The sequence below is a fragment of the Mastigoproctus giganteus genome, chromosome 11 (assembly GCF_048544385.1).
Source record: "Mastigoproctus giganteus isolate SK-2022 chromosome 11, ASM4854438v1, whole genome shotgun sequence".
Lineage (NCBI taxonomy): Eukaryota > Metazoa > Arthropoda > Arachnida > Uropygi > Thelyphonidae > Mastigoproctus > Mastigoproctus giganteus.
Window position 1 is genome coordinate 34,190,748 of NC_143585.1, and position 26,616 is coordinate 34,217,363.

The 26,616-nt window shown below is 37.9% G+C and overlaps 1 protein-coding gene across 3 annotated transcripts in view; it reads right to left on the reverse strand.

Annotated features, from left to right (window-relative positions):
* The window catches only part of Nmnat (nicotinamide mononucleotide adenylyltransferase), a 117,807-nt gene that overhangs the window by 71,345 nt on the left and 19,846 nt on the right, over positions 1-26,616 (reverse strand). For all 3 annotated transcript variants that reach the window (XM_090385560.1, XM_090385559.1, XM_090385558.1), the window contains exons 2-4: positions 25,875-26,031; positions 10,700-10,851; positions 2,636-2,757 (exon numbers count right to left, since the gene is read on the reverse strand). In XM_090385560.1, coding sequence (XP_090241686.1) covers positions 2,636-2,757; positions 10,700-10,851; positions 25,875-26,031 — 431 coding nt within the window. The remainder of the gene's footprint in view (positions 1-2,635; positions 2,758-10,699; positions 10,852-25,874; positions 26,032-26,616) is intronic.

A 26,616-nucleotide genomic window follows, 5' to 3' on the forward strand; every position in this document is an offset into this window, starting at 1 on the left:
CCATTACTTTAGAAAGAGTAGAAGTAATTGCAATAGGACGATAATTGGATGGGAGGGATTTCTCACCCTTTTTAGGAACTGGCTGGATATGAGCAAATTTCCAAGCAGAAGGAAAAACACCTTTGGAATAAGAAAGTGAAAAAAAGGTGGCAAAGAACAGGAATAAGTTCAGGAGCACTATTTTTGAGAAAAAGTGGAGAAATACCATCAGGACCTGGAGATTTCTTAGCATCAAGATTCGTCAAAATCCTTCTGACATCCTTTTGACGGAAGACCACAGGAGGCATTGAATGGAATGTGTTGGGAATGGTGGGAGGTGTTTTACGAAGATCATTAATACACGAGTTGGAAGAAAAATGGGATGCTAGCAGGTCAGCTTTATCCTTGGCTGAAGTGACAACAGAACCGTCTGGTTTGGACAGAGGTGGGAGCAGAGATGGGCAAAAGTTGCAGCCAATAGCTTTGGCAAGAGACCAGAATGCTCGGCTACCATTAGGGCAAGAAGCAAGTTTTCTACTCTTAGCCTGTTCAAAATCTAGTTTGGACTGATTGATAACAGCTTTACAATTGTTGCGAGCTTTGGTGTAGGTAGAAAATGAAACTGAAGAATTGTAAACAAGCCAATTACGATATTTAACTTTCTTCTCTTGAACAGCCTTAGCACATTTATTGGAAAACCTAGGTTTAGATAAAGGACGAGATTTTAAAGTGGAGTGTGGGATAAAGGATTCCATTCCTGCCAGAATAATTTAACTGACACGATCTGAGCAAGTGTTGACATCAGAAGTTTTGAAACAGTAATCCGACCAAGGAATAGAAGAAAAGAAATCTCGCAGGTCATCCCATTTTGCATTCCTGTAATGCCAAACAATACGAGGTTGGGAATAGTCATGAGATAAAGGCTCCATTGGAGAAGAGACAATCACCAAGTTGTAATCTGAGGTGCCTAAAGGACCTCCAATTTCGACCGTGTACTTAGAAGGGTTGTTTGTGAGAAAAAGGTCAAGCGTGTTGGCCGAATAGTCAGGATTGGCCAGTATTCTTGTAGGTAAATGAAAAATCTGTGCAAGGTCATTAGTAATTGCAAAAGCCTCAGCATCTCAACCAGCTCGGTTGGTGTGACTAGAAAACAGAATCCAGCTGGAGTTGTGAACATTAAAATCACCCAGGAAAATTACCGTACTGTTAGGAAAGTTGGACTGGAGACAGTCAAGTTGTAAAGAGAGGAAGTTGTTGTTGTTGTTATTTGGTTTTTAGGAGCATTAGCAACTAAGGCCATATTGCTCCGGGGACATGCGGTGGTCATTCCCTGACCTTTCCGCATCCTCCGTATTTGGTGGTCACGGGCTCGAACCCCGGTCTAATCAAGAAGTGTGTGCTATGCACTGCTGCTCCTGCCCACCTGGCTACGGAGGTGCCTAAGTGAGGAAGTCAAAGAGCTCCAAGTGATTAGTGGAGTTGGGGGAATTGTAGAGAAAACAGATGAATTTGACACAATGAGGTAGAGAGATTTTAAGCCAGAGAAGATCGAAAAGAGGAGATTCCAAATTACCAAGTCTCTGACAGGGAATATTGGAATGGACATATGCACAAGTACCACCTTTGAGGCAAAAGGAATCATACAGCGAATAATTTGGGCAACTGAGATGAGCAGTTTTTGAATCAACCGATAACTGAAATTCTGTCAGAAAAAGTACATGGGATTTGACAGACTGCAAGTGGAAATGGACATAATTGAGATTAGAATTGAGACCATGTATATTTGTGAAATGAATTAGGAATTGTTTGTGAGGTTTAGGTCTTTTCGCAGATAAGCTTATTCTATTAGTTTGAAAATTCATTTTTTATTCAATAGTAAGAAAGAGTGTGGGTGGGACATGCTGTATGAAGTAATGAAATTTTTGGATATGGCATACACATGGTAAGAATATACCCAGATCCTTGACATAACGTGGCCTCGACAATGCACCCCGCATACTTTCTACTCGGACTTCCTCCAGTCACTATCTGGCAGAGTAGAGGTAGCAAAATTATACAATAGCTGATCCAGAAGCCTCCTAGAGAGTTACCAATAGATTCGGTTCGGTCCAGTGTACTAACTAGCGGCCAGCCTACGAACACCATTTTAGAGCTGTATTGAGAAATGGTTGCAAGACTTGAAGCAACTGTTGAGAATGAAGAGAATGTTTCATTTCTGCTGACAATGAAGAGAACTATCCATAACAGTAGTAGCCCATAACATGCAGCACCCTGCACATTGTACTAGTGCTGACATGTGTTCTAATCATCTAACTGAGAGCATGTGTGTACTGCAACAATGCTGACCTGCATTCTAAGGGAACAATTCTTTGCAGGGGTCTCCTGGAGGGGGGAGGGAGGGGGGAGAGAGAGAGAGAGAGAGAGAGAGAGACTTCACAATAATTTCAAAAAGCCACACTCACTAGGAAAATAAAATTAAGCAATGCAATTTGAATAATCAATACTGTGATATACCCTGTATAACTTGCTTATGAGTAAGAACTCTATCATCATTAAACAACTAATCAAACTTTCTGAAATATAATTTTCTGCTGAACTTTTCTCTGCTTCTACTGTAGTTAACAATATGACTAATGAGTAGCACAATAAAACTTACATCATGATCCTTCCATAATCCAGGCACAGCAAATGATTCCAATAAATCAGCACCACACAACAGCTTTACTTTGGTTGGCTGGGTCAAATCCCAATTTTTGAGTGAATTGTTCAAGTTGTTAGCTAAAGTAAAAAAAAAATGTTATCAACCAAAGTTAATACATTTTACAGATTAGATACATTTTTTCACTAATTAATAGAAGAAGAAGAAGAACTCTTTATTGCATACAAAAGGCACACGCCGTACACAATACCTTTCACGGCTACAAGCCAGGGGTTAAAATTTCTTGTTTATACTCCAGCATGACCATCAGGTCAGTGGAGTTTACAATAAATCATCGATACAAATGTTAATCGTATTTAGAAGTCACGGGCTTGAACCCTGGTCCACTCAAAGAGCGCGTGCTACTGCATCCACGCTCCTGACCACTCGGCTGCATCAAGCACATGTATCTTAATATATTTTTCTGAACTTAATAATGAGGTTGCTAACATGTTGATTAAGGCCTCTAAAAAGGGGTGGGGGAAGGATAATTAGCCATTAACTTATTAGTAATATTTAGATTAGATACTAAGTGCATGCCGATCTCAATATAGATTAAAGATATGCTATAGGACTAGAAAAAAACATAATAAGAGTCGTGCATGATAATCTTCAAAGTTTAAAAGCCACACAGGCAATTTTCTAAGTCTTGAGAACTTCAGTTAATACAAGTGAAGACTTTATACAGGGTAACCTTGAAATAAGTACAGTAAATTGGAGGGTGTTCTATGGAGCAAAACAGCGCAAAAATGTTATATAAGGTCCAAAAATGCTATATTAACAATCTAGAGCCATTCAAAAGTTTTCTAAGCAATAGTAGGATAGCAAAACCTTAGTTTTGCAATAGTTAAAGAATTTCTGGACCCATGCTTATATAACATTTTTTCATTGTTTTGCACTCAGGATACACATGTCAATTTACTGCACTTATTTGGGTTATTATTACACACTTTTTTATTTGAAAATATTTTTATAGCAAATACTAATAAACAGTAAAGTAAGGAAGGAGAAAAGCAAACAATTATGGGTAATTCTAAGCTTTTATGTCAAAGATAATTCTAAGTGAGTGTAGAAGCACTGGACATGATTTTCTTGACACATCTTGCAAAAGATGTGTCAAGAAAACAGTGAGAACTTAAAAGAACTGTTTGTAATTTTCTAATAAGGCAAGGCACAACTGTAATATGAGTTAAAGACAGAAAGAGTGTGCAAATTTCTTCAAAAGATATCATGGGTGCATGACATATTGAGTATATAACCACTCATATAGGCAAATCTGCAAAGTTTGTTTGTTGTTTTAAGGGAATAGATTTGATTGGGCTTTCCTCTACATATCACGTGCAGGCCTGACGTAGCCCAGTGGTCAGGAGTGAGAGTGCATAGCATGCATTCCTTGAGTGGACCGGGGTTCAAACCTACTAAATACGATAAATATTTGTATTGACGATTTATTGTAAACTCTACTGACTTGGTTGTCGTGCCGGAGTATAAACAGAAAATATATACGATAGCAAAGGAGCATGAATAGTACAATATATACACTGCCTGGCCACTCTATTAGGAGCATGAACTAATAACATGTTGGACAGCAGTTAGTCTGAATCACTGCTCTGATGCAATGTGGCATGGAGTAAACAAGATGTTAAAGTGATATAAGCAACAATGGATTATTCATGTAAAGAGTAACAGAACTTGTAGATTACTGGAATGACACGAGTGAGGGACTGTGCTGCCTGTGACTGTTCCCTATTACCAGTTAACTGGCACCAGGACATCCTGTCATCCATGTGACTTAACATGGCAACAGCTGGTTTAGATAATATTCCAGAGTTTATTCTGGAACATCTGAGTCCACATATCTTGGAACCACTGGTTGACATACATAATGAAATTTTAACATGACAGCATTTCTCTTCAGAGTGGAATATTTACATCAGCATATCCCCTTCTCAAAATTTCTATGCCAACTCTTTGTCCTCCTAATCCTATATCAAGGGCACTTTGTCTTCTCAACTATTAGGAAAACCTTGCTTCCGTTCTCCGTTTTTCCAACATCTATTACCAATCTATTACTAACATGCTATCCACAATGTCAAAAATCTGTGGGGCATTTGAGGTCAACATAGAAATAGCTATTGCATATCTGGATGTCCATAATGCATTATATAGTGTTAATGTCAATGGAATTCTTGAATTCTGCAAAGATTATTACATGGTTAAAAGAGATATGCTACATTTCCTCAAGGTAAGCCCTGCAGCTTAACACAGATGGTCAACTGTTCATCTAGTCCAGAGGGGGCCAACTTAATTTGTGATGCAATCTACATTTTTTTCTTCAAAATGTGCCGCGATCTACCATCTCAAGGATTTCATTGCACATGGTTAAAAAAATTAATCAATACCTAGAGTACTGTATACAGGTCTGGAGGCCTCCTTTCAAGAAGGATGTAGAGCTGCTGGAACGAGTACAAAGAAGGGCAACAAGATTAGTGAATGGACCAAAGGGGTGCTCTTACGAAGAAAGGCTTAAGTTTTGCAAATTACATTGTCTGGAGACTAGGCACCAGCGAGGTGATCTGATAGAGGTCTATAAAGCCTTGAATGGTTTGAGCATGCTCAATGCTGATGGGATTCTTCCTCTTGCTCAGAATAATCACCCGAGAGGGCATAAATTCAAATTGAGGAAAGACATATGTAGAATAGATGTACGGAAATTTGCCTTTAGCCAGCGGGTGGTTGGTTGGTTGGTGGAACAGACTTCCATCCCTTGTCGTGGAAGTTGATAGCCTAAAGAAGTTTAAGGCTCAGCTGGACAGGTATTTCGAACGGACATAGGGGTGAAGTGGAAGTGTTTTTTTTTTTTTCCGGCTGCTGCTGCATAAGCTTGCTTTCTTGCATCAAATGCCTCTACTAATGCTAATGCTAATTCTATTGTATAAAGCAATGGTTAGGCCACATCTGGAATACTGCAGATAGGTTTGGAAACCTCATGTCAGGAAATGATATACATGTGTTGAAATGGTGCAGAGAAGAGCAACAAGATTAGTTGTGATGACAAAAGGATATTAGCATTAGTAGAGGCATTTGATGCAAGAAAGCAAGCTTATGCAGCATCAGCCAAAAAAAAAAAAAAAAAAATAAATAAATAAAAAATACCCACTTCCACTTCACCCATCTGTTCGTTCGAAATACCTGTCCAGCTAAGCCTTAAACTTACTTAGGCTATCAACTTCCATGACAAGGGATGGAAGTCTATTCCACCAACCAACCAACCGCTGGCTAAAGGCAAATTTCCTCACGTCTACCCTACATCTGCCTTTTCTCAATTTCAATTTATGCCCTCTCAGGTGATTATTCTGAGCAAGACGAAGAATCCCATCAGCATTGAGCATGCTCAAACCATTCAAGGCTTTATACACCTCTATCAGATCACCTCGCCGGTGCCTAGTCTCCAGACACTGTAATTCGCAAAACTTAAGCCTTCTTTCGTAAGGGCACCCCTTTGTTCCATTCACTAATCTTGTTGCCCTTCTCTGTACTTATTCCAGCATCTCTACATTCTTCTTGAAATGAGGCCTCCAGACCTGTATACAGTACTCTAGGTGTGGTCTGACATTGCCTTATACAACGGAATAATCACCTCCTTATCCCTGCTAGAGAAATTCCTATATATCATCGACAATACGCCATGAGCTACTCTTGCAGCCCGTCTGCACTGCTCAGAAAATTTCATATCTGCCTGCACAACAACCCCCAGGTCCCTTTCATTCTCTACCACTGTCAGTGTAGTACCACAGAGTTGATAGTTGCTCTGGGGTTGCTGTTTCCCATATGTAGTACTTTACATTTGTCAATGTTAAACTTCATTTGCCACCTCTCAGCCCATCTGCTCAACCTTTCCAGATCCTGTTGCAGCAGCATAGTGACTGTAGTGTCCTTGACAACCCTGCCAACCTTCGTATCGTCTGCAAACTTGGACATTAAGCTTGATATACCATCATCAATATCATTTATAAATACAGAAAACAATAATGGACCCAACACTGAACCCTGAGGGACTCCACTAATAACATTAGTCCACGATGAGCAGTGTCCACTGATTACCACTCTCTGTCTTCTCCCCCTAAACCACCCCTTTATCCATAGCAGCACCACTTTATCCATAGTATCCGATCAAATTGGTCACGCAAGACTTCCTCTTAACAAAACCATGCTTTGTCTGAGCTATGACTGAAGTCTTGATCATCTAGAGATGATCCTGCAGTGCTTCTTTAACCAGTGCCTCCATTAATTTTCCAGGAACAGAAGTTAAACTAACAGGTCTATAATTACTTGTGTCGCCCTTTGATCCTCCATTTGTGAATTGGGGTCACATTTGCACATCTCCAGTCCATGGGTACTTCCCCTGAGTCCAAGGAAGCTCTCATAATTATGGCTAAGGGTTTGCTTACTTCCTTTGCTGCCTCCTTTAATAGAACTGGATAGATCCCATCCACCCCAGGTGCCTTTCTTGTATTTATCTTCAACAATTTCTCCTCCACTTTACTCTCAGTTATTACAAGATTCTCTAGCTTACTGCTAGAGTTGAATACACCTCTGGCATTCCCCTCGCTGAATAACTCCTCATGTGTGAATGTCGATGCAAAATATTCATTCAGTTTGTTAGCTACCTGAGCAGGATCATCAACAGTTGACCCATCGATATCAATTGGACCAATCTGATTCATCCCCTTCCTTCTAGAGTTTACATAAGTAAAGAACTCTTTGCTGTTTTTCTTTGCATCACTTGCCAAAGATTTCTCGTAATCTGCCTTCGCCTGCCTAACCTCCTTTGTAACTTGGTTACAGATCAACTTGTGTCTATCATAGGCTTCTGTGTCACGTGTTAATTTGTATGTATCCCATGCATTTTTCTTCTCTGACATATGCCTCATTAGTTCATCTGACATCCACTTAGGCCTAAACCTGGAACAATATTTCTTAGTTGGTATGTAAAGCCTAGTAGCTTCCAAGATAAGTTCTTTGAATGCTTCCCATTTTGAATTTGCTGTTGGTAAAATCATCAGTTGGTCCCACTGTATAGAATTTAAATACTGTCTCAGTCCATCGTAGTTGCTTTTACGAAAGCAATAACCCTTCCCTTTACTCCTAATGGTAGTTACCTCTTTGAGTAAATCCCACTTCAGCACACTGTGATCACTGCCACCTAGTGGTTCATTTACCTGCAGATTCTTAATGCATGAAGAATCACTACTGATAATCAAATCAAGAGTATTACTCCCTCTAGTTGCCTCCCGAACATGCTGATGTAGAAAACAATCATCCAATAAATCCACAAAAGCCTTGCTAGTGTGTGAGTGACCAGCCCCCAAATTCCAGTCAATATCTGGGAAATTAAAATCCCCCATTATAAGACTCTCTGATTTACTGGCCCACTCTATTTCCCCGTACAGTTTCTTATTATACTCATCAGAGTCATTAGGCCTATAGCACACTCCTACTCTCAATTTTGATCTCCCAATGCTTATGTCACACCAAACTGACTCGACACTGCACTGTCCAGCAATGTCGACTGGCTTCACTTCCTTGGATTTTATGTATTTCTTAACTAATAGCATAACCCCTCCTCCTCCCTTCCTACCCTGTCTATCCTTTCTGTAGACATTGTACTCCCTAAATTCCAGTTCTGCATTCCTTATATCTGTGTCACAACACGTCTCTGAAATCCACACAATATCTGCCTTTGATGTTTTGAGCAATACCTCAAATTCATCAAATTTATTTACTAAACTCCTAGCATTGGTGTACACGCAACTATACATGCACCTGTTCTTTTTCTTAGCTACCCTAACACAACCCATGTGTTTACTTGTACCCCAATGATTCCCAGCAGTCTCTGAAATATCCTGCATCTTATTTTCCAGGCTGCGGCTCATTCCAATAGAAGCAGTGCAAGAATCACTTTCACCTCTGCCAGTGGCTACTGTTAATCTATTAGTCCTTGTATTCCCCAATCTAGCAGTTTTCCGACCCACCTAACACTGCCCCGATAGCATCAGCAAACGTTCTTGCACCCTTTCTATTTAAGTGTATCCCATCCCCGTAGAAGCAGTCTCTCCTGTTAACAAGTACAGACCAGGCTGAAAAAAATTCTACCCCTTGAGCCTTGCACAATCCTTCCAGGGCCGAATTGATCGACAGGGCTCTCATCATATACTCCCTCCTATCGTGTCTGGGCAGAATTGCAGACACATATTCTTACTAAGAAAAACTGGTATTCTGTAAACTGCAGCATCTGGAAACTAGCATTTATGTAGAAACCTAACTGAATTGTTTAAGGCTTTAATGGCTGAGTAAACTAAATGACAATGCCATGTGTACTCTTTCTCAGATGTCAAACATGTGGGTACATAAATATAAATTGAAAAAACACTAAACTGGTAGCAAAACAGATGAATGGAAATTTGCCTTCAGCCAGACAATAATTTATTGTTTGAATAAACTTCCATCCAGTGTTGTGGATGTGAGATGGAATAAATTTAAACCAAGACTAGACAAATTATTAGAAGGGATATGCAACCAATCTCAGTTTTATTTTATTTTATTTTTTTTTATTGTACTGTATGAGTTTTCTTCCTTGCATCGTTTTTCAAATATCAATTCCAAGAATATTCTTTATTATCAAACATTTGTGTTAACATTTCAGTAATCATATGCTGAATATTGTTTTTTTAACCTGAAACAACAAATTAGCGGGAGTTATATGAAGAAACACGTATGAAATAATTTTATAAGAAGTACCATTCAAGATGAAAATTAACAATTTTGTATGTACTAGAATAATTCATTAATGTACAACTGTAAATCATTATTTACTACTAGTAAATGAATCTAATTTCATTTATACTGTAATAAAATACTTCAGTGTATAAAGGGTGTCTCAAAAATATTGGTACAAATGTTTAGGGGAGGTAGGTAACATCTAAAGGAATGCGAATCGCATAGAAACCCATAACCGAAAACGTCACGGGGAAAGTAGTAGCAGAGGCACAAGAAGCAGAAATGACACAAGACAGTAATTAGTCGCAAACATTTATTTGACATAATATTAACAATGGAGTACGAGATGGATGCATTTCATGATGTTACAACAGATGCTCGAAGGTTCCACTATGAGACGCGATGCATGCGTGACCGATGCAGCATGGATTGGCAGACACGGTCGAACACACGGAGTTTCTTTGACAGTAGCAGCAGCGCAGACGCATCTCGCCACGAGATCCATTTCCGTCTCCACAGGCGATTCATACACGATAGATTTGAGGGCTCCCCACAGAAAGAAATCAAGGCTCGATAAATCAGGTGAGCATGGGGGCCAGGCAACAGGTCCACCACAGCCAATCCATCGATGCCCAAAACACCTGTTCAAATGGTCACGAACACACCGTCCATAATGGGTAGGTGCCCCATCACGTTGAAACCAAATGTTGCTTCTCACATTTGCTGGAACATCGTCAAGTAATCCTGGTAGAACTTGTTGAAGAAAGATCTGATATTTAGCGGAGTTCATGCGGGATGATAACAGGTATGGGCCGACTAAGCAGTCACCGACCATACCTGCATACACATTTATTGCAAAGCAATGTTGTGCTGCATGGGGGCACATACTGTGTGGGCCCTCTGCTAATCCATACACTAGGCGCATGTCTGCCAGCTCACAGTTTGTATACTGATGCATGCTCTTTGTGCGGCGACTACTGCTTGAATGAGTAAACCAGAAATTTTTCCTCTTGCGAACTGATGAACAGCGCCGTGTACCGACTTATGGTGATGTTTCCGGTTATGGGTTCCTATGCGATTCACATTCCTTTAGATGTTATCTACCTTCCCTAAACGTTTGTACCAATATTTTTGAGACACCCTGTATATAGTATGGGGAGAGGAACTGCTAAAATTTTAATCATTATGTTATTATTAAAATATGTAAAAGTATTTCTCTTGAAATTTATAAATACATCTTACCATTGATATTGTCATACTCCAGTTTTTGCTTTTTGTTCATTGATGATGGAATATCATTTGCATTTGTAATTGTATCCAGACAATTTTGATGATGTGAAAGAACTTTTACTGTCTCCATCCATGAATCTTGATCACTTTCCCATGTATCTAACCTATTACAAAAGTGATGTTGTAGAGTTTTACATTAACTTATTTAGAGAATCACCTTTAGTAACAATGCATATTAGAAAATAAACACTTGATACTCATATAATCTGCTAATTCTTAAACACAAATGCTAGTATGTATAAAAAGGTTCACATTCTAAAACTTGACAGTAATTTACAAATGTTTCAGTTTCTAGTATTTCATTACACTAGATTATATGCTTGTTTTGTAGTGTGCATTTATTATCAGCAGTTCAGGCAAATTTATCAAGTTAAAGTGGTTGAAAATAATGCATCTAGAATATATATTTTTTTATATCAGGTTATTAGCCTTACAGGATAAGGCTCCAGTCTTATTTTACTTTCGTAAATATTTGTTGCCTTGGAGTTTTAAAAATATGCATAATTTGAAACCTGTATATATAGATACATTCGATTTCTATCTTGGGGATATTTTATTACTTCTGGTGACAGAAGACATCAATTTTTTTTTCTTTCTTTCTTTTCTTTTTTTATACATTGCTTAGCTGCTCATGTACATGCATAATCACAAGCTGACACATTTATTAACAAAGATTACCAGTCATCTGATGAAAGACTGATAAATCATTAAACAGCTGTTAGAAACAGGTCTAAACTTGAGCTTTAGACAAATAGCAGATTCACATTTATGGCAATGCTATTTCTATAAAATAATATTAACAATTTAGGTTAACCAATGTATAATGGTATTGACTATAATGTGAACATAAGCCCCCCCCCCAGGTGGGCAGGAGCGGCACTGTGTAGTACACGGTTCTTGATTAGACCGGGGTTCGAGCCCGTGACCACCAAATATGGAGGATGCGGAAAGGTCAGGGAATGACCACCGCATATCCCCGGAGCAATATGGCCTTAGTTGCTAATGCTCCTAAAAATTAAATAACAAACAAACCCAGCTGGCAAATTTCCAAATGTGGCTCCTATTCAGTTTAAATTTTATTTTAATTTTTTTCTGGGTCTCTCTTAGTCGCATTCCTAACATTATAATATACACTGAGTGATCACTGATCACTGCATGCGACCCATTGACCACGTGAGGTATGAGGGCGCGGAGTTAGTCAACCTACGTAGCATAGATAAGGTGTCAGTGGTTCATTAGGTAGTAAAATTCCGAGCTTGATGGTAAAAGGAACGATTTCTTGGAATTTGATAAAGGACAGATTGTGGATGCTCGACGAGCTGGTGCTTCGATTTCCCAAACGGCTGAACTGGTGGGGTGTTCGAGAGCCACCATAATTAAAGTGTACCAGGACTGGCATCAAAATGGTCAAACAATGACCCGATGGCAAAACTGCAAATGTCAGCGAAAGGTTGATGTTAAGAGGTGAAGACCGACCGGGCTAGCCAAGTGGGTAAAGTGCCTGCCTGGCAACCCAAAGGTTGTGGGTTTGAATCCCGCCTCGGGCTTGGATCAGAGTAAATGCAAAAACTTTGGGAGGTGCATTATGGCCACAGAAGCCGATGCGCCAACAACTAACAAAAAAAAAAAAAAAAAAAAAGAGGTAAGTGCTGGGTACAATGATTCGTACAGGTGAACAGACAGCACCGTTGAAGAGTTGACTGCCCAATACAACAGGGCCAACCTGTAACAATATCTGGCATGACCATGCATCGCACGCTCACACATATGGACTATACCAGCAGACGACCCCCTACCATCCTCTCGAATCAAAGGTTCATCGGCATAAAAGACTTGCCTGGTGCAAAGAGCATGCAAGTTGGATGTTAGAAGACTGGAAGAAGGTGTGCTGGTCGAATGAGTCACGTTATTTACTCTACACTGTGGATTGTTGTGTACGGATTTGGCATCAACAACATGAGGTGCTTGATCCATCATGCATGGTATAAAAAGTGCAGGCTGCAGAAGGCGGTTGTATGGTGTGGAGCATGTTTCACTAGCAGGAACTTGGATCCCTGTTGCATGTGGAACTACATATCAGTGATCTCCACTATTGTCAACTGCTTGCTGACTGTGTACACCCCGCTATGTTACACTTTTTCCTGAAAGGTGATGGTGTCTTCCAAAATGACAATGCGTCGAGCCAACAGGCACTTGTTGTGCAGGAATGGTTTGAGGAACACAGTTCTGACTTCCAGCATATCGTATCGGAGGCCATTCGATATGCTGACTTCCAGCATATCGAATGGCCTCCGAACTCCCCCGATATCAATCCCATAGAGCACCTGTGAGACACTATGGAAAGGCATATCAGGCATTTGGATACACCAATCACCTCCATACCGGCATTGCTGACCGCATTACACACAGCTTGGTTGGCCATACCTCCCGAACGCTTCCGACATCTTGTTGAATCAATGCCAAGTCAGATAGCTTCTGTAATGAGGGCAAAAGGAGGACCTACGAAGTATTAAGTAGGTGGTCATAATTCAGTGATCACTCAGTGTATATAATAATTATATAATTTGTGAGGCCCCCAGTAGGCCAAGGTCCCTAGCGTCTGCCGGGTGAACCCATGCTGAGATTTTTTAAATTCTACAGTGGAACCAACTGATGATGTTACCAACAGCAAATTCAAAATGGGAAGCATTCAAAGAACTTATCTTGGAAGCTACTAGGCTTTACATACCAACTAAGAAATATTGCTCAAGGTTTAGGCCTAAGTGGATGTCAGATGAACTAATGAGACATATGGCAGAGAAGAAAAATGCATGGGATATAGATAAATTATCAGGTCACACAGAAGGAGCCGGTGGCAGATATAAGCTAGTATGTAATCAAGTCACAAAGGAGGTTAGACAAGCGAAGGCAGATTACGAGAAATCTTTGGAAAAGGATGAAAAGAAAAACAGCAAAGACTTCTTTACTTATATAAACTCTAAAAGGAAGGGGATGGGTCAGATTGGTCCACTTGATATCAATGGTTTAACAGTAGATGATCATTCTCAGATAGCTGCCAAACTAAATGAGTATTTTGCATCTACATTTGCACAAGGAGTTATTCAAGGAGGAGAAGGCCAGATGTTTATCAAACACTAACAGGGAGTTAAATGATTTTGTAATAACTAAGAGCAAAGTGGAGGACAAATCGTTGAAGTTAAACATAAGAAAGGAGCCTGGGGTGGATGGGCTCTATCCAGTTATATTCAAGGAGGCAGCAAAGGAAGTAAGCAAACCCTAAGACATAATTATGAGAACATCCTTGGACTCAGGGGAAGTCCCCACAGACCTGGAGATGTGCAAATGTATCTCCAATTCAAAAAGGGGGGGGGGGAACCAAAGGGTGACACGAGTAATTACAGATCTGTTAGTTTGACTTTTGTTCCAGGGAAAATAATGGAGTTACTGGTTAAAGAAGCACTGAAGGATCATTTAGACAAGACTGCAGTAATAATTCAGATACAGCATGGGTTTGTTAAGGGAAAGTCTTGTCTGACAAATTTTATTGGATACTATGAAGTGGTCACAAAGGAACTGAATGCAAAAAATAATTTTGATATCATATATTTGGATTTCAGGAAAGCTTTTGATACTGTTGCACATGGAAAACTGCTGTACAAATTGGAGAGGTATGGCATTAAGAGTAAGTAGTTGCTACAATGGATAAAGGGATGGTTGAGTGGGAGACGATAGAGAGGTAATCAATGGACACTGCACTTTGTGGATTAATGTCATTGGTGGTGTTCCCCCAGGGTTCGGCATTGGGCCCATTGTTGCTTTTTATATTTATCAATGATATTGATGAAAGTATATCAAGCTTAATGTCAAAGTTTGCAGATGATACAAAGGTTGGCAGGGTTGTTGATAACAGTAATGACAGTATGCTGCTGCAACAGAATTTGCAAAAGTTGGGCAAATGGGCTGAGAGGTGGCAACTGAAGTTTAACATTGAGAAATGCAACAAAGTACTGCATATGAATAGCAGTGACACCAGAGAAATGTATCAACTAGTTGGTGTTACACTCAGGGTAATGGAGAATGAAAGAGACTGTACAGTCAGATATGAAGTTTTCTGAGCATTGCAGCCAAGCTGCCAGAGTAAGTCATGGAGTCTTGTCAATGAAATATAGGAATTTTGCTAGCTGAGATAAGAAAGTGATTATCCCCTTGTATAAGACAATGGTCAGGCCACACCTTGAGTTCTGTATACAGGTCCTCATTTTAGGAAGCATGTAGAGTTGCTAGAACTAGTACAGACAGGGCCGGATTTCCCATTAGGCACCACAAGCATAGTGCCTAGGGCCTACAACGGAAGGGGAAAAAAAAACAAAAAAATATATAACAACAGCAGAACTTCACTCTTTTCACTGTGACTAACAAAAAATGAGCTGGAAAAACATGTGCACAATTGTCTCTAGGAACTTCAATTCAATACGCATCCACTATCTAGTGGCTGTTCTCGAAGTGATGGTTGCTTGGTCAGTTGAGGGGTTTATCATTAATTATAGTTGAAACCTGAGTCACTTTAATTGATGTAATTCACAGTAAAAGTATTAAAATAGAAGAAACATTTTCCCCCCATTTTTTTTAGCACATTTCAGAATAAAAGTGTCAAGGGCCTAAGAACACCAATATCCAGCGCCCTGAGTATAAAGAAGGGCAACAAGACTGGTGAGGGGAACAAAGGGGGTGCTCTCAAGAAGAAAGGCTTAAATTCTTCAAATTGCAGTGTCTGGAAACTAGGCACCTGCAAGATGATCTGACTGAGGTATATAAGGCTTTGAATGGATTGAACAGGCTCAATGCTGATGGGATTCTTCCTCAGATTACAAACCTCAGGGGCATAAACTGAAACAGAGGAAAGACAGTTGTCAAATAGATTTGCAGAAATTTGTCTTTAGCCAGCGGGTAGTTGATTGCTGGAACAAACTTCCATCTGTCGATGATAGCTTAAATAAACTCAAGGAAGAAGTGGACAAACTTTTAGAGCAAATGGATGGGTGAAATGGGAAGGTTTTTTTTTTTTTGGCTGATGCTGTATAAGCTTGCTTTCTTGCATCATATGCCTCTAATAATGCTAAATGACTGCTAAAGCTTCATATTTCTGCAGCAGAATGTTCAAGAGGCAACCAGAGAGGGTAATACTCTTGATCTGGTTATCAGCAGTGATCATTCGTGTATTAAGAATTTGCAGATAAAGGAACCACTAGGTAGCAGTGATCACAGTGTACTGATATGGGATTTACTTAAAGATATAATTACCATCAGGGGTAAAGGAAAGGGTTTTTGCTTCCGTAAAGGTGAGTACAGTGGTCTCAGACAGTTTTTAAATTCTGTACAGTGAGTTCAACTGACTGACGATGTTACCAACAGTAAATTCTAAGTGGGAAGCATTCAAGGAATTAATCGTGGATGCTACTAAAAGTTTCATACCTATTAAGAAATATTGTTCAAGGTTTAGGGCTAAATGGTTATCAAATGAACTAATGAGACTCTTGACAGAGAAGAAAAATGCATGGGATGCATATAAATTGTCAAGCTACTCAGAAGTCTATGGCAGATATAAGCTAGTCTGCAATCAGGTCACAAAGGAGGTTAGGCAGGCAAAGGCAGATTATGAGAAATCTTTGGCAAAAGATGCTAAGAAAAATAGCAAGGATTTCTTTACTTATATAAACTCTAAAAGGAAGGGGATGAATCTGATTGGTCCACTTGATATCGATGGTTTGACTGTTGATGATCCTGCTCAGATAGCAAACAAACTGAATGAGTATTTTGCATCTACATTCACACATGAGGAGTTATTAAGGTTTGAAAATGGCAGCAGGTTATCAAATTGTAGCAGGGTGCTTAATGATTTTGTAATAACTGAGAGCAAAGTGGAGGAGAAATTGTTGAAGTTAAACATAAGAAAGGCACCTGGGGTGGATGGGATCTATCCAGTTATATTAAAGGAGGCGGCAAAGCAACTAAGCAAACCCATAGCCATAATTATGAGAGCATCCTTGGACTCAGGAGAAGTCTCCACAGACTGGAGATGTGCAAATGTATCCCCAATTCACAAAGGGGGATCGAAGGGTGACACGATTAATTACAGACCAGTTAGTTTAACTTCTGTTCCGGGTAAAATAATGGAGTCACTGGTTAAAGATGCATTGCAGGATCATCTAGACAAGACTGCAGCAATAATTCAGACACAGCATGGGTTTGTTAAGGGAAAGTCTCGTGTGACAAATTTGATAGGATATTATTAATATGTGGTTACAAAGGAACTGGATGCAAAAAATAATTTTGATATCATATATTTGGATTTCAGGAAAGCTTTTGACACTGTTGTGCATGGAAGACTATTGTACAAATTGGAGCAGAATAGTATTAAGGGTAAGTTGCTACAATGGATAAAAGGATGGTTGAGTGGAAGAAGAAGACAGAGGGTGGTAATCAATGGGTGATGCTCTTTGTGGACTAATGTTATTAGTGGAGTCCCACAGGGTTCGGTGTTGGGTCCACTGTTGTTTTGTATATTTATCAATGATATTGATGAAAGTATATTAGGCTTAGTGTCGAAGTTTGCAGATGATACAAAGGTTGGCAGGGCTGTTAATGACAGTAATGGCAGTGTGCTACTGCAATAAGATCTAGATAATTTGGGCAGATGTTCTAAGAAGTGGCAACTGAAGTTTAATCTTGACAAATGCAAAGTACTGCATATGGGTAGAAGTAACCCCAGAGAAATGTACCAACTGTGTGGTACTTCACTTAAGGTGGTAGAAAATGAAAAAGACCTGGGAGTAATTGTCCAGTCAGATATGAAGTTTTCTGAGCAATGCAGACAGGCTGCAGGGGCAGGTCATGGGGTTTTGTCAATGATATATAGGAATTTTGCTAGCAGGGAAAAGGAGGTGATTGTCCCTCTGTATAAGGCAATGGTGAGGCGATGCCTTGAGTACTGCGTACAGGTCTGGAGGCCTCATTTTAGGAAGGATGTAGATTTGCTTGAGCGTGCACAGAGAAGGGCAACAAGATTGGTGAGGGGAATGAAGGGATCCTCTTACCAAGAGAGGCTTAAGTTCTGCAAATTGCAGTGGCTGGAGACTAGGCACCTGCGTGGTGATCTGATTGAGGTGTATAAGGCCTTGAATGGGTTAAGCATGCTGAATTCTGATGGGATCCTTCCGCTTGTTCAGATTACGAACCTAAGGGGGCATAAATTCAAATTAAGAAAAGACAGATGTAGAATAGATGTGCAGAAATTTGCCTTTAGCCAGAGGGTGGTTAATTGCTGGAACAAACTTCCATCTGTCGTTGTGGAAGTTGATAGGCTAAATAAATTTAAGGAGGAACTGGACAGGCACTTGGAGGGAATGGTGTGATTTTTTTTTTTTTTTTGGCTGATGCTGCATAAGCTCATACACTTGCTTTCTTGCATCACATGCTACTACTACTACTACTACTACTACTACTACTACTACTACTACATACTGTTTCGTTACCTGAAAAAAATTTATTCAAGATGATTTTGATATGGGTGTATGGATATAGAAATCAATATAATGATAAAAATGCATCCACCTAAAGGGTCTATGAAACAGAAATGTTCAAGACCTACAAGGGCCTGTATAAACAATAAGTGGACTAGATATAGTTTGTTTATCATGCACTTTGTTAGACAATCTTTACTGTGTTATATAATAAATACATAAACAGCTATATTTATAGCTATGCTTCCAGATTGAATTGAAATGGTGGTCACAGTGAATGGATGTGACCATAAGTTCTGCTGTTCGTGTGGATTATAAAAGATTTGGGTCAAAAGGGAAGATGTCGGTTATAACTTTGGAAATTTCAATTTTGGAAATTTTGTGAAGTGCTTTTTTTTTCTTTTTTATAATATTCTGCAAGTTTAATTCTTACCGTCTGTAAAACTAATTCTTGTAAATTACTTCCTTTTGGTATCTTTTAAGTTTAAATTCTTAAGTTTCAGTAATAGATAAATCTTTCTTATCTGCTTAATTACCATAATATTTTGTAAGGGATATCTGCATTATATTTTAAGTTCAATTCTATCTTAGTAATGGGTATTACAATTTACTTTGAATGTTTTGTCAGAGGATATTATGGCTCAGATAGGAATGGCCATAAGCAATTTCCCTGTGAGTCATGAGGTCACTTGTACAGCCTGTGAGATGACTCAAAGGTAAATTTAGTAGATAATCATAGCTCAACTGTTCTTTTCTTTGTTCCCAATGTAACAAGTGTATGGATATGAAATAACACCTGGTGCATTATTCGATGAAACAGAATTACTACAGAAATGAGTGGATGTCCTACAGACAAACAAAACTGAAGAAGATAAAACGCTCAAATTTACATTGATAAAATTATGTTTATTTTAAAATTGGAAATACGTATATAATGGAGTCAAACATTTTGTGGTATTTTCTTATCACTTCTTCAGTGACTGCAAAGACAGTAAGTAACTAAGGGTTATTATTATGGAATTCTAAAATTAATGAATTCCATTAAAATTCTTAAATTCACATGCTGGTGTGTGAAACAATCATCCAATAAACCCAAAAAAGCCTTGCTACACTATAAGTGTCTAGTCAATACCGGAAAGTTAATATCTCCCATTATAAGACATTCTGATTTAATGGCTCACTATTCTCTATATAGTTGCTTGTTATACTGACCACAGTTGTTAGACCTGTAACACACCAAACTGACTCAACAATGCACTGGCAACCCATGTCCACTGGATGTATTGCCACAGACTTTATGTATTTTTTATCTAAGTGCATAATCCCTCCTCCTCTTGTCCTGACTGTCACTTCTGTACTCTCCACATTAAAATTCTGAATCTCATAATCTGACAGATATGTTGGCACCATATCTCTGATATTCCCACAATGTATTCATTTGATGATTTGATCAGTACTTCAAATTCATAAAATTTATTTATTAAAATTTATAAATAAATTTTATTTATTAGCATTAGTGTATGTACAAGTATATCTGCAACTGTTTTTACCCTAAGTAACATTAATACAGCCAATGTATTTGTTTGTTTAATGAAGGTTCCCAGCAGATCTTGAAATCCCCAACAGCTTGCTTTCCAGGCTGCTGCTTTTTCCAACAGTTATGGAGCAGTATGACAGTAAGAACAAATTACTGTTATGGATAAAGAGCAGTTGAATTGAATAACAGGAGACAGAGTGGCTATTAATGAACTCTGCTCTTTGTGGACTAATGTTATTAGTGGTGCCCTTCAGGGTTCAGTATTGGGCTTCCCCTTATTATTTTCAATATTTATTAACAATATTGACAAAGATATACAAAGTTTAATGTATAAGTTTACTGATGATAATTTCAATATAACATACCAATTGTGTGGTACTAAACTGCAATAGAGAGTGAAAAAGGCCTATGGGAAATTGTACAATACAATATGGAAGTGCTCTGAAAAGTGCAGGTGGGCTGCCAGGACAGCTCATGGAGGGTTCTAGCAATGATATACAGAATGAATTCTACCAACAGGGACAAAGAGAGATTATCCAAGTTTATAAGGATGGTTAGGCCACATCTTGAGTACAGCATACAGTTTTGGAAGTTTCATTTTAAGAAGGATTTGAATCTGTTGGAGATTACAGAGAAGAGCAATAAGTTTAGTCTAGAGGAACAAAAGGGAGTACTCTCACCAAGAAAGACAAAGTCTAAACTGCAATGTTTTTGGAAACTAGGTATTGAAGTGTTTAAGGCTTTATCTGAATTGAGTGAGCTATATACTTCTGGATTTGAAGGACAGTCCACAGGACTTCCTTACTCTTTCTTGTATGTTACAAATAAGGACACAGATTTAAATTGGAAAGAGATGGTGCAGTATAAATGCGTGAATATTTGCTTAATTATTTGTTGGAATAAGCTTCCCTATGGTGTTGTAAAAGTGTGTAGTCTTAATAAATTTTAAGAAAGATTACACAACTTATTAGAAGGAATGGGCAAATTAAATGGATTTTTTTTTAGTTTGCTCCCTTGCTTCATTTTGCCATTATTAGTACTAAGTACAGAGAGAACACAAACAACTCATGCAAACCTGACAAAGGAAACCAACAGAAATATCATCATCGTTCTTAATTGCTGATATAATTTTTTTTTTAGTCAAGTACACCAAGAAACTGTGAATAAATACAAGCTTTATTCACAAGTAAATTACAAAAGCCAATGCTATGCTGCCATCATGTCTTATAAGCTGCCTGGCAGTGATACCATAGAGAAGCTTGTATACCTTAGTTGTATCTCTGCACCACTCTGAAATGCTCTTGACCAGGAGTGTTATATACTGCTTATGCTGGAAATTAATCCTTTATGTAAAAACATAATGCTCAGAATCACAAATCCAGCAATATTGGCACCTAGTTTAAAGAGAAGGCAATACTGGCCCTGACTGGCAGGATTATGGATTGAATCCTGTCAAACCTACCTGTAATATGATTGAAAGTCAACAGTGCTATGTTCACCTGATCTATTTTCCCAATCAGAGTATAGCTGACACAGCTCAGCTATACTCTGATTAGGAAAATTGCTCTTCAACTATAAAAATGTTTAATTTGAAGGAGTATATCAAATATTACCTGTCTATTACTATGAACTGAATAGAAGATATTTCCTGAAGGGTCATGGCTGTCATTATGACAAAGTCGTTGACATACTGCTATTTTGCCAGGATCATGGATAAGGCCACAGCGTGTGGCTGTGTATTTCCGAAGCTCTTCACTGCGGGTTAGTTTCTGAAATAATTTTGAGGGTTTTTTTTTTTTTTTTTTTTTTTTTTAATACTAAACTAGTTAATATATAGTTTGAATTGCTATAGTCACATAGGTTAGTTTATTTTTGTATTTAGATAAATATTTGGTAAGTTACAGCTTAATATTCAGATAGCCTGTGCTATCGATATTTTTGGAGGAACTTCATAACTTTTGTTGAGTAGCTTAAATTTAATTTCACTAAGGGTTAAAAGTTTTGTCAGCTGTATAATCTCTGTAATACTCTGTTAATTTAAATTGCATAGTATATTGTAAATTTAAATCTGTAAAGTATTTGGAGCTTAATATTCATATAAGCTCTGTTATCAATATTTTGGCAGAAATTCCTTAACTTTTGTTCAGTTAAATTAAACTTCTTTAGCGATTTAAGTTTTGTCAATAGTTTAATTTCTGCAATATTTTGTTAACATAAATTCTGTAATATATTGTAAATTTAAATTTTGTAATTTTTCTAAATTTCAAATTTTACTTAAATTATGGTTGCTACACGATCCACTTACCATACAAAGTCCAGGGGCATCAGGACTCAAATGGAAATACCTGCGGGCATTTGAGGTGTGAGTCGTGACTTTGTCATTTGTATAGCCTGTGGCATGTATTCCAAGGCTGGTCTAGCAGATGCAACTAGCTCATCTGATGATTATTTTCCTTGCAACCGATGTAAGGAGTGTACAGATCTCAAATTACAACTTGGTGAATTATAAGAAGAATTTGAGTCACTGAAGAAACCAGTGCTTGCCCTAGAAACAAATGTAGCTGGGAGTTGTCAGAGACTCAAGTATCTCCTGACCTGCCAAGTGATGCACCCTCGATTTGGGTCCCAGAAAAGAATAGGCAAGTGCAGATTGCACTGGTCAAAGGTGATCTAGTTTTATTGGGAGACTCTATTGTCAGGGAAATGGGTAACAATTTTTGCAACAAAGATAGGTGGTCAAGAACTAGAGTGTGTTTTTCAGGAGCAACAATTGATGATATTACCAGCAGACTATCAGATAAAGAGAGAATTATTATTCATGTGGGGACTAACGATATTAAAAGGTACACCATCTGACCATCTGTTGGACTATGCTGAAAAAATGTCGTGAGTTAGGTGTCAGAATGTGTACGTGTCTGCAATTCTCCCCAGACATGATGGGAGGGATTATATGCTGAAAGCCTTGTGAATTAAATCAAGACTTGAGGGAATCTGTAAAGCTCTGGCGGGGGGGGGGGGGGGATTTTTATCAGCGTGGCCTGCATTTGTAGGTGGACAGAATCTATATTGCAGAAATGGTATTCATTTGAAAAAAGGTGGTGCAAGGATTTTTGCCAGTATCATTGAGGGTACCTGAAGGGTTCAGGGAAACTGCTAGTTAGAGGGAGAAATAATGTAATTTAGATCAGAACTTATCTGATGATATGGGTCAAAGTAATGCTTGCACTCACCTCATGAACACTTGTTTGTTGCCATAACAGCCAATGTTGATAAGATATTATGTGGGGTTGCAACATTTCAAATGAGGGGGAAGATAAAGCTTGGGATACAAAAATAAATAACTTCAAGGTGTCGGGGTAGTAAACAAATGGCCAAAATCAAGACAACAAGGTTGAGAGGCAGTGCAATCATCTTTCATTTTAAAATCAATTTTCATGCTGCCATCTATTATAAAATATGTTTAAAATTACTTAGAAACACAATAACAGATGGTAGCCCTTACTGTAATATTTATAACATACTCTGAAGTGATCTTGAAAAACACACACATGATTAAAAATGGCTTATTACTTTAATGCTATGTATGTCTGTACTCTCAAAAAAAGTTAAATCAACATCATATTTATTTGTGTAGTAGAAGCAGTTTAAAAGCAGTTTACAGGAATAATAGAGGCAGAATTAAAGTGGGATCAGCTTTGTCACCTGAATTCCACACTTCAAAAGGCTTATTACAAGGTTGTTGCATGTCACCAACACTTTTCAAAATTTATATCGACATCTGCCTAAGATCCTGGTCAAAAAAATTTAATAAAATGGGATTGCCGATTAATAAGAACACCTATATTCACAATTTACTTTTTGCAGATGATCAGGTGGTGATAGCACATGACTTAGAAGATGCAAAGTATGCATGTTGTCAATTGTTTGAGGAATATAAACAATGGGGTCTAAAAATCAATTTTAGCAAGACTGAAATGTCTTCAGGGCTAGGACACATTCTAAATATTGCAGGTTTTAAAATCAAACAAGTCAATAAATTCAAATATTTGGGATGGATCATCCCAAGCAGAGATCAATAAGAGAATTACAGATGGCAAAAAGGCTATCGGCATGTTAAACTCTGTTCTGTGGAGCAAAAATATCCTAAATAAAACAAAGAAACTTATATTTCAAACGATTGTACAAAGTTTTCTATTGTATGGAGCGGAAACCTGGACATTGAATAGGCGAGCGGAAAACAAATTGCTCTCCATAGAAATGGATTTTTGGAGACGCTCAGCAGGAACTTCTAGAAGGGACAGAAAACGGAATGAAGACATAAGGGTTGTTGTTGTTGTTTGGTTTTTAGGAGCATTAGCAACTAAGGCCATATTGCTCCGGGGATATGCGGTGGTCATGCCCTGACCTTTCCGCATCCTCCATATTTGGTGGCTCACTGGCTCGAACCCCAGTCTAATCAAGAAGCGTGTGCTATGCACTGCTGCTCCTGCCCACCTGGCTACAGAGGCGCCCAAGACATAAGGGAAAAAATGGAAGTGAAAAAGACTATTATTGACACCATCAAAGAAAAGCGTCTAACATGGTATGGACATGTAAATAAAACGGATGCAAGAAAACAGATATCCAAAGGCTATCCTGGAATGGATACCTCCTGGAAGAAGGAGAAGAGGATGACCTAGGAGGACATGGATGGATGGAGTACAGGAGTGCATGACAGCCCGAGGCTTAACCGACCAAGACACCTTGAACCGCACTTTATGGCGGGAAAAAATTCCTAACAAGAAATAACTTGTAGGCTGAGGAAACCAAACACTCCTCTTGAAGAAGAAGCAGTTTAAATGTGAATTTCACACCACAAAGCCATCAGGAAAGAAGAGCACTCAGAAATCTCTAAAATAAATTCAGAGAAAGAGGAACACACTGACATGGATGCAGGCCTAATGTTTTCGTGGAATGTGTTGAAAACATGAAAATTCATTTAAAAAAAAAAAAAACTTCCCAAATTCCTTGGAAAACTAGTAGCACAAACTGGTTTTCGTACAGCACTTACTAGAGAACAGTTTAAAAAATTGATGTTTTACCCATATAAAATGAAGGTAGTGCATGAGCTTAAAGAAGTCTACTGTGATTGTTTTTGCAACACATTACATTTGGACTGGACAAGATATTTTCCACACATATCAGATTTCATTTAAGCAGATCCATCAACAGCCAAAATACTAACATATGGGCTAATGAAAATCTATCCACAACATAAAAGAGCACTACATTTACTAAAGATCTGAGGTATGGTGTTGAGATATATGTCACATAATTGGGCCTAGCTTTTATCATGGAGACAACCTCTCCATAAAAATCTTTAACTTCAGTTTGTCACATTGCCATCTTCAAACAGCTAGATGATGAATATATTGAATGCTTCTTCCATCAGGATGGTGGAATCTGTTTTCCTAGATCGAATAACTTCAAAGGGACTTGGTAATCACAATCACCATCCTCGACTTTGCCTGAATCCACCAGGAATTAAAGAACACTGCAGACTTTTAATGACTTTACCCAAGATATTCTTTGGTGTGTTGCACATTTTTTGAATGTTTGTTCATATAAACGTATAAAGTCATGATAAACCAAATTAATTTTCCTGAAATTAATTGTTTATTAATTTCTAGTTTGTAGCAAAAAGTCTGGGTGTCCAAAGTAAAGAATTGCCCTGTATATTAGATTAAAAAAAAAAAAAAAATCCTTTAATAGTTGATAGCAGTTAATTAAATCAGTTTCAAATGGAAGAGTGCAATTAACAGAATAACTGTGATGTTTAAATCTGAGAATTCTCGCTAAAATTACATGTAATGAACATATATTTAGGATGTTATAATTTAAAGTAAGTTTAAATTAAACAATCCAGCAATACCTTACATTAACAATATCCCTGATAAAAACATGTTTCTTTTTTTTTTAATTTATAAATGAAATCAAAAGTGCTTGTTGTCCAACATACACTACATTACTAAATATTTAATAAAAAAAAAAAATGTATATATATATATATATATATATATTTCAAATTTACCTAATCCAATCACTGGATCGCAAACCCAATTCTAACATCGCACAGCGATGTTTTGATGACACAAGGCCTTTCTTTCCATAATTATCATTTACTGGTGATATTATTCCACCAACCACTTGTACATATCCAGTCCTATTTAAATAATCTCTTGCCAGTTCTAAAATATATAAATAATTAAAAATTGATATTTATTAAATTACCTAATTATAAACAAATAAAAAAGACAAAACCTGAAAATAAAGACTGGGAGATTCCTTGTCTCAATTTGAAAATTTAAATACCTCATGTTATACTATAATGAGAGCATAAAGATTTCACTTTACCTAGGTAACTGAACAAACTGTTTCAGCACTCAGTTTCCTTATCCAATTTCAGTAAACGGATAGTTCCCGACTTTACGAGTTAATTCACTCCTAGTGAGCGTGTGCTCATAAAGAGAAAACTCATAAAGCAGGAATTTATTTCCCATAGAACGTAACCGACGTTAAAAACAATGGTTACATTCTTAACAATGAAATTTGACCACAGTAATGTTAAGTAAAGGTCAACAAAACAATAGTTTATGCTTAAACAATGATTTATTTATCCAAAGAAATGAAAATATAGCCTTTAAAATCAAGCAAATTATAATAATAATAAAGAAATTATTTGTCATACAAAGGTTAAAGAATGTTTACTCTTCTTCATCAACAACTAAATGTACATTCGCTGATGGTGTGTCACTTTTTGATGGTTCATCGCT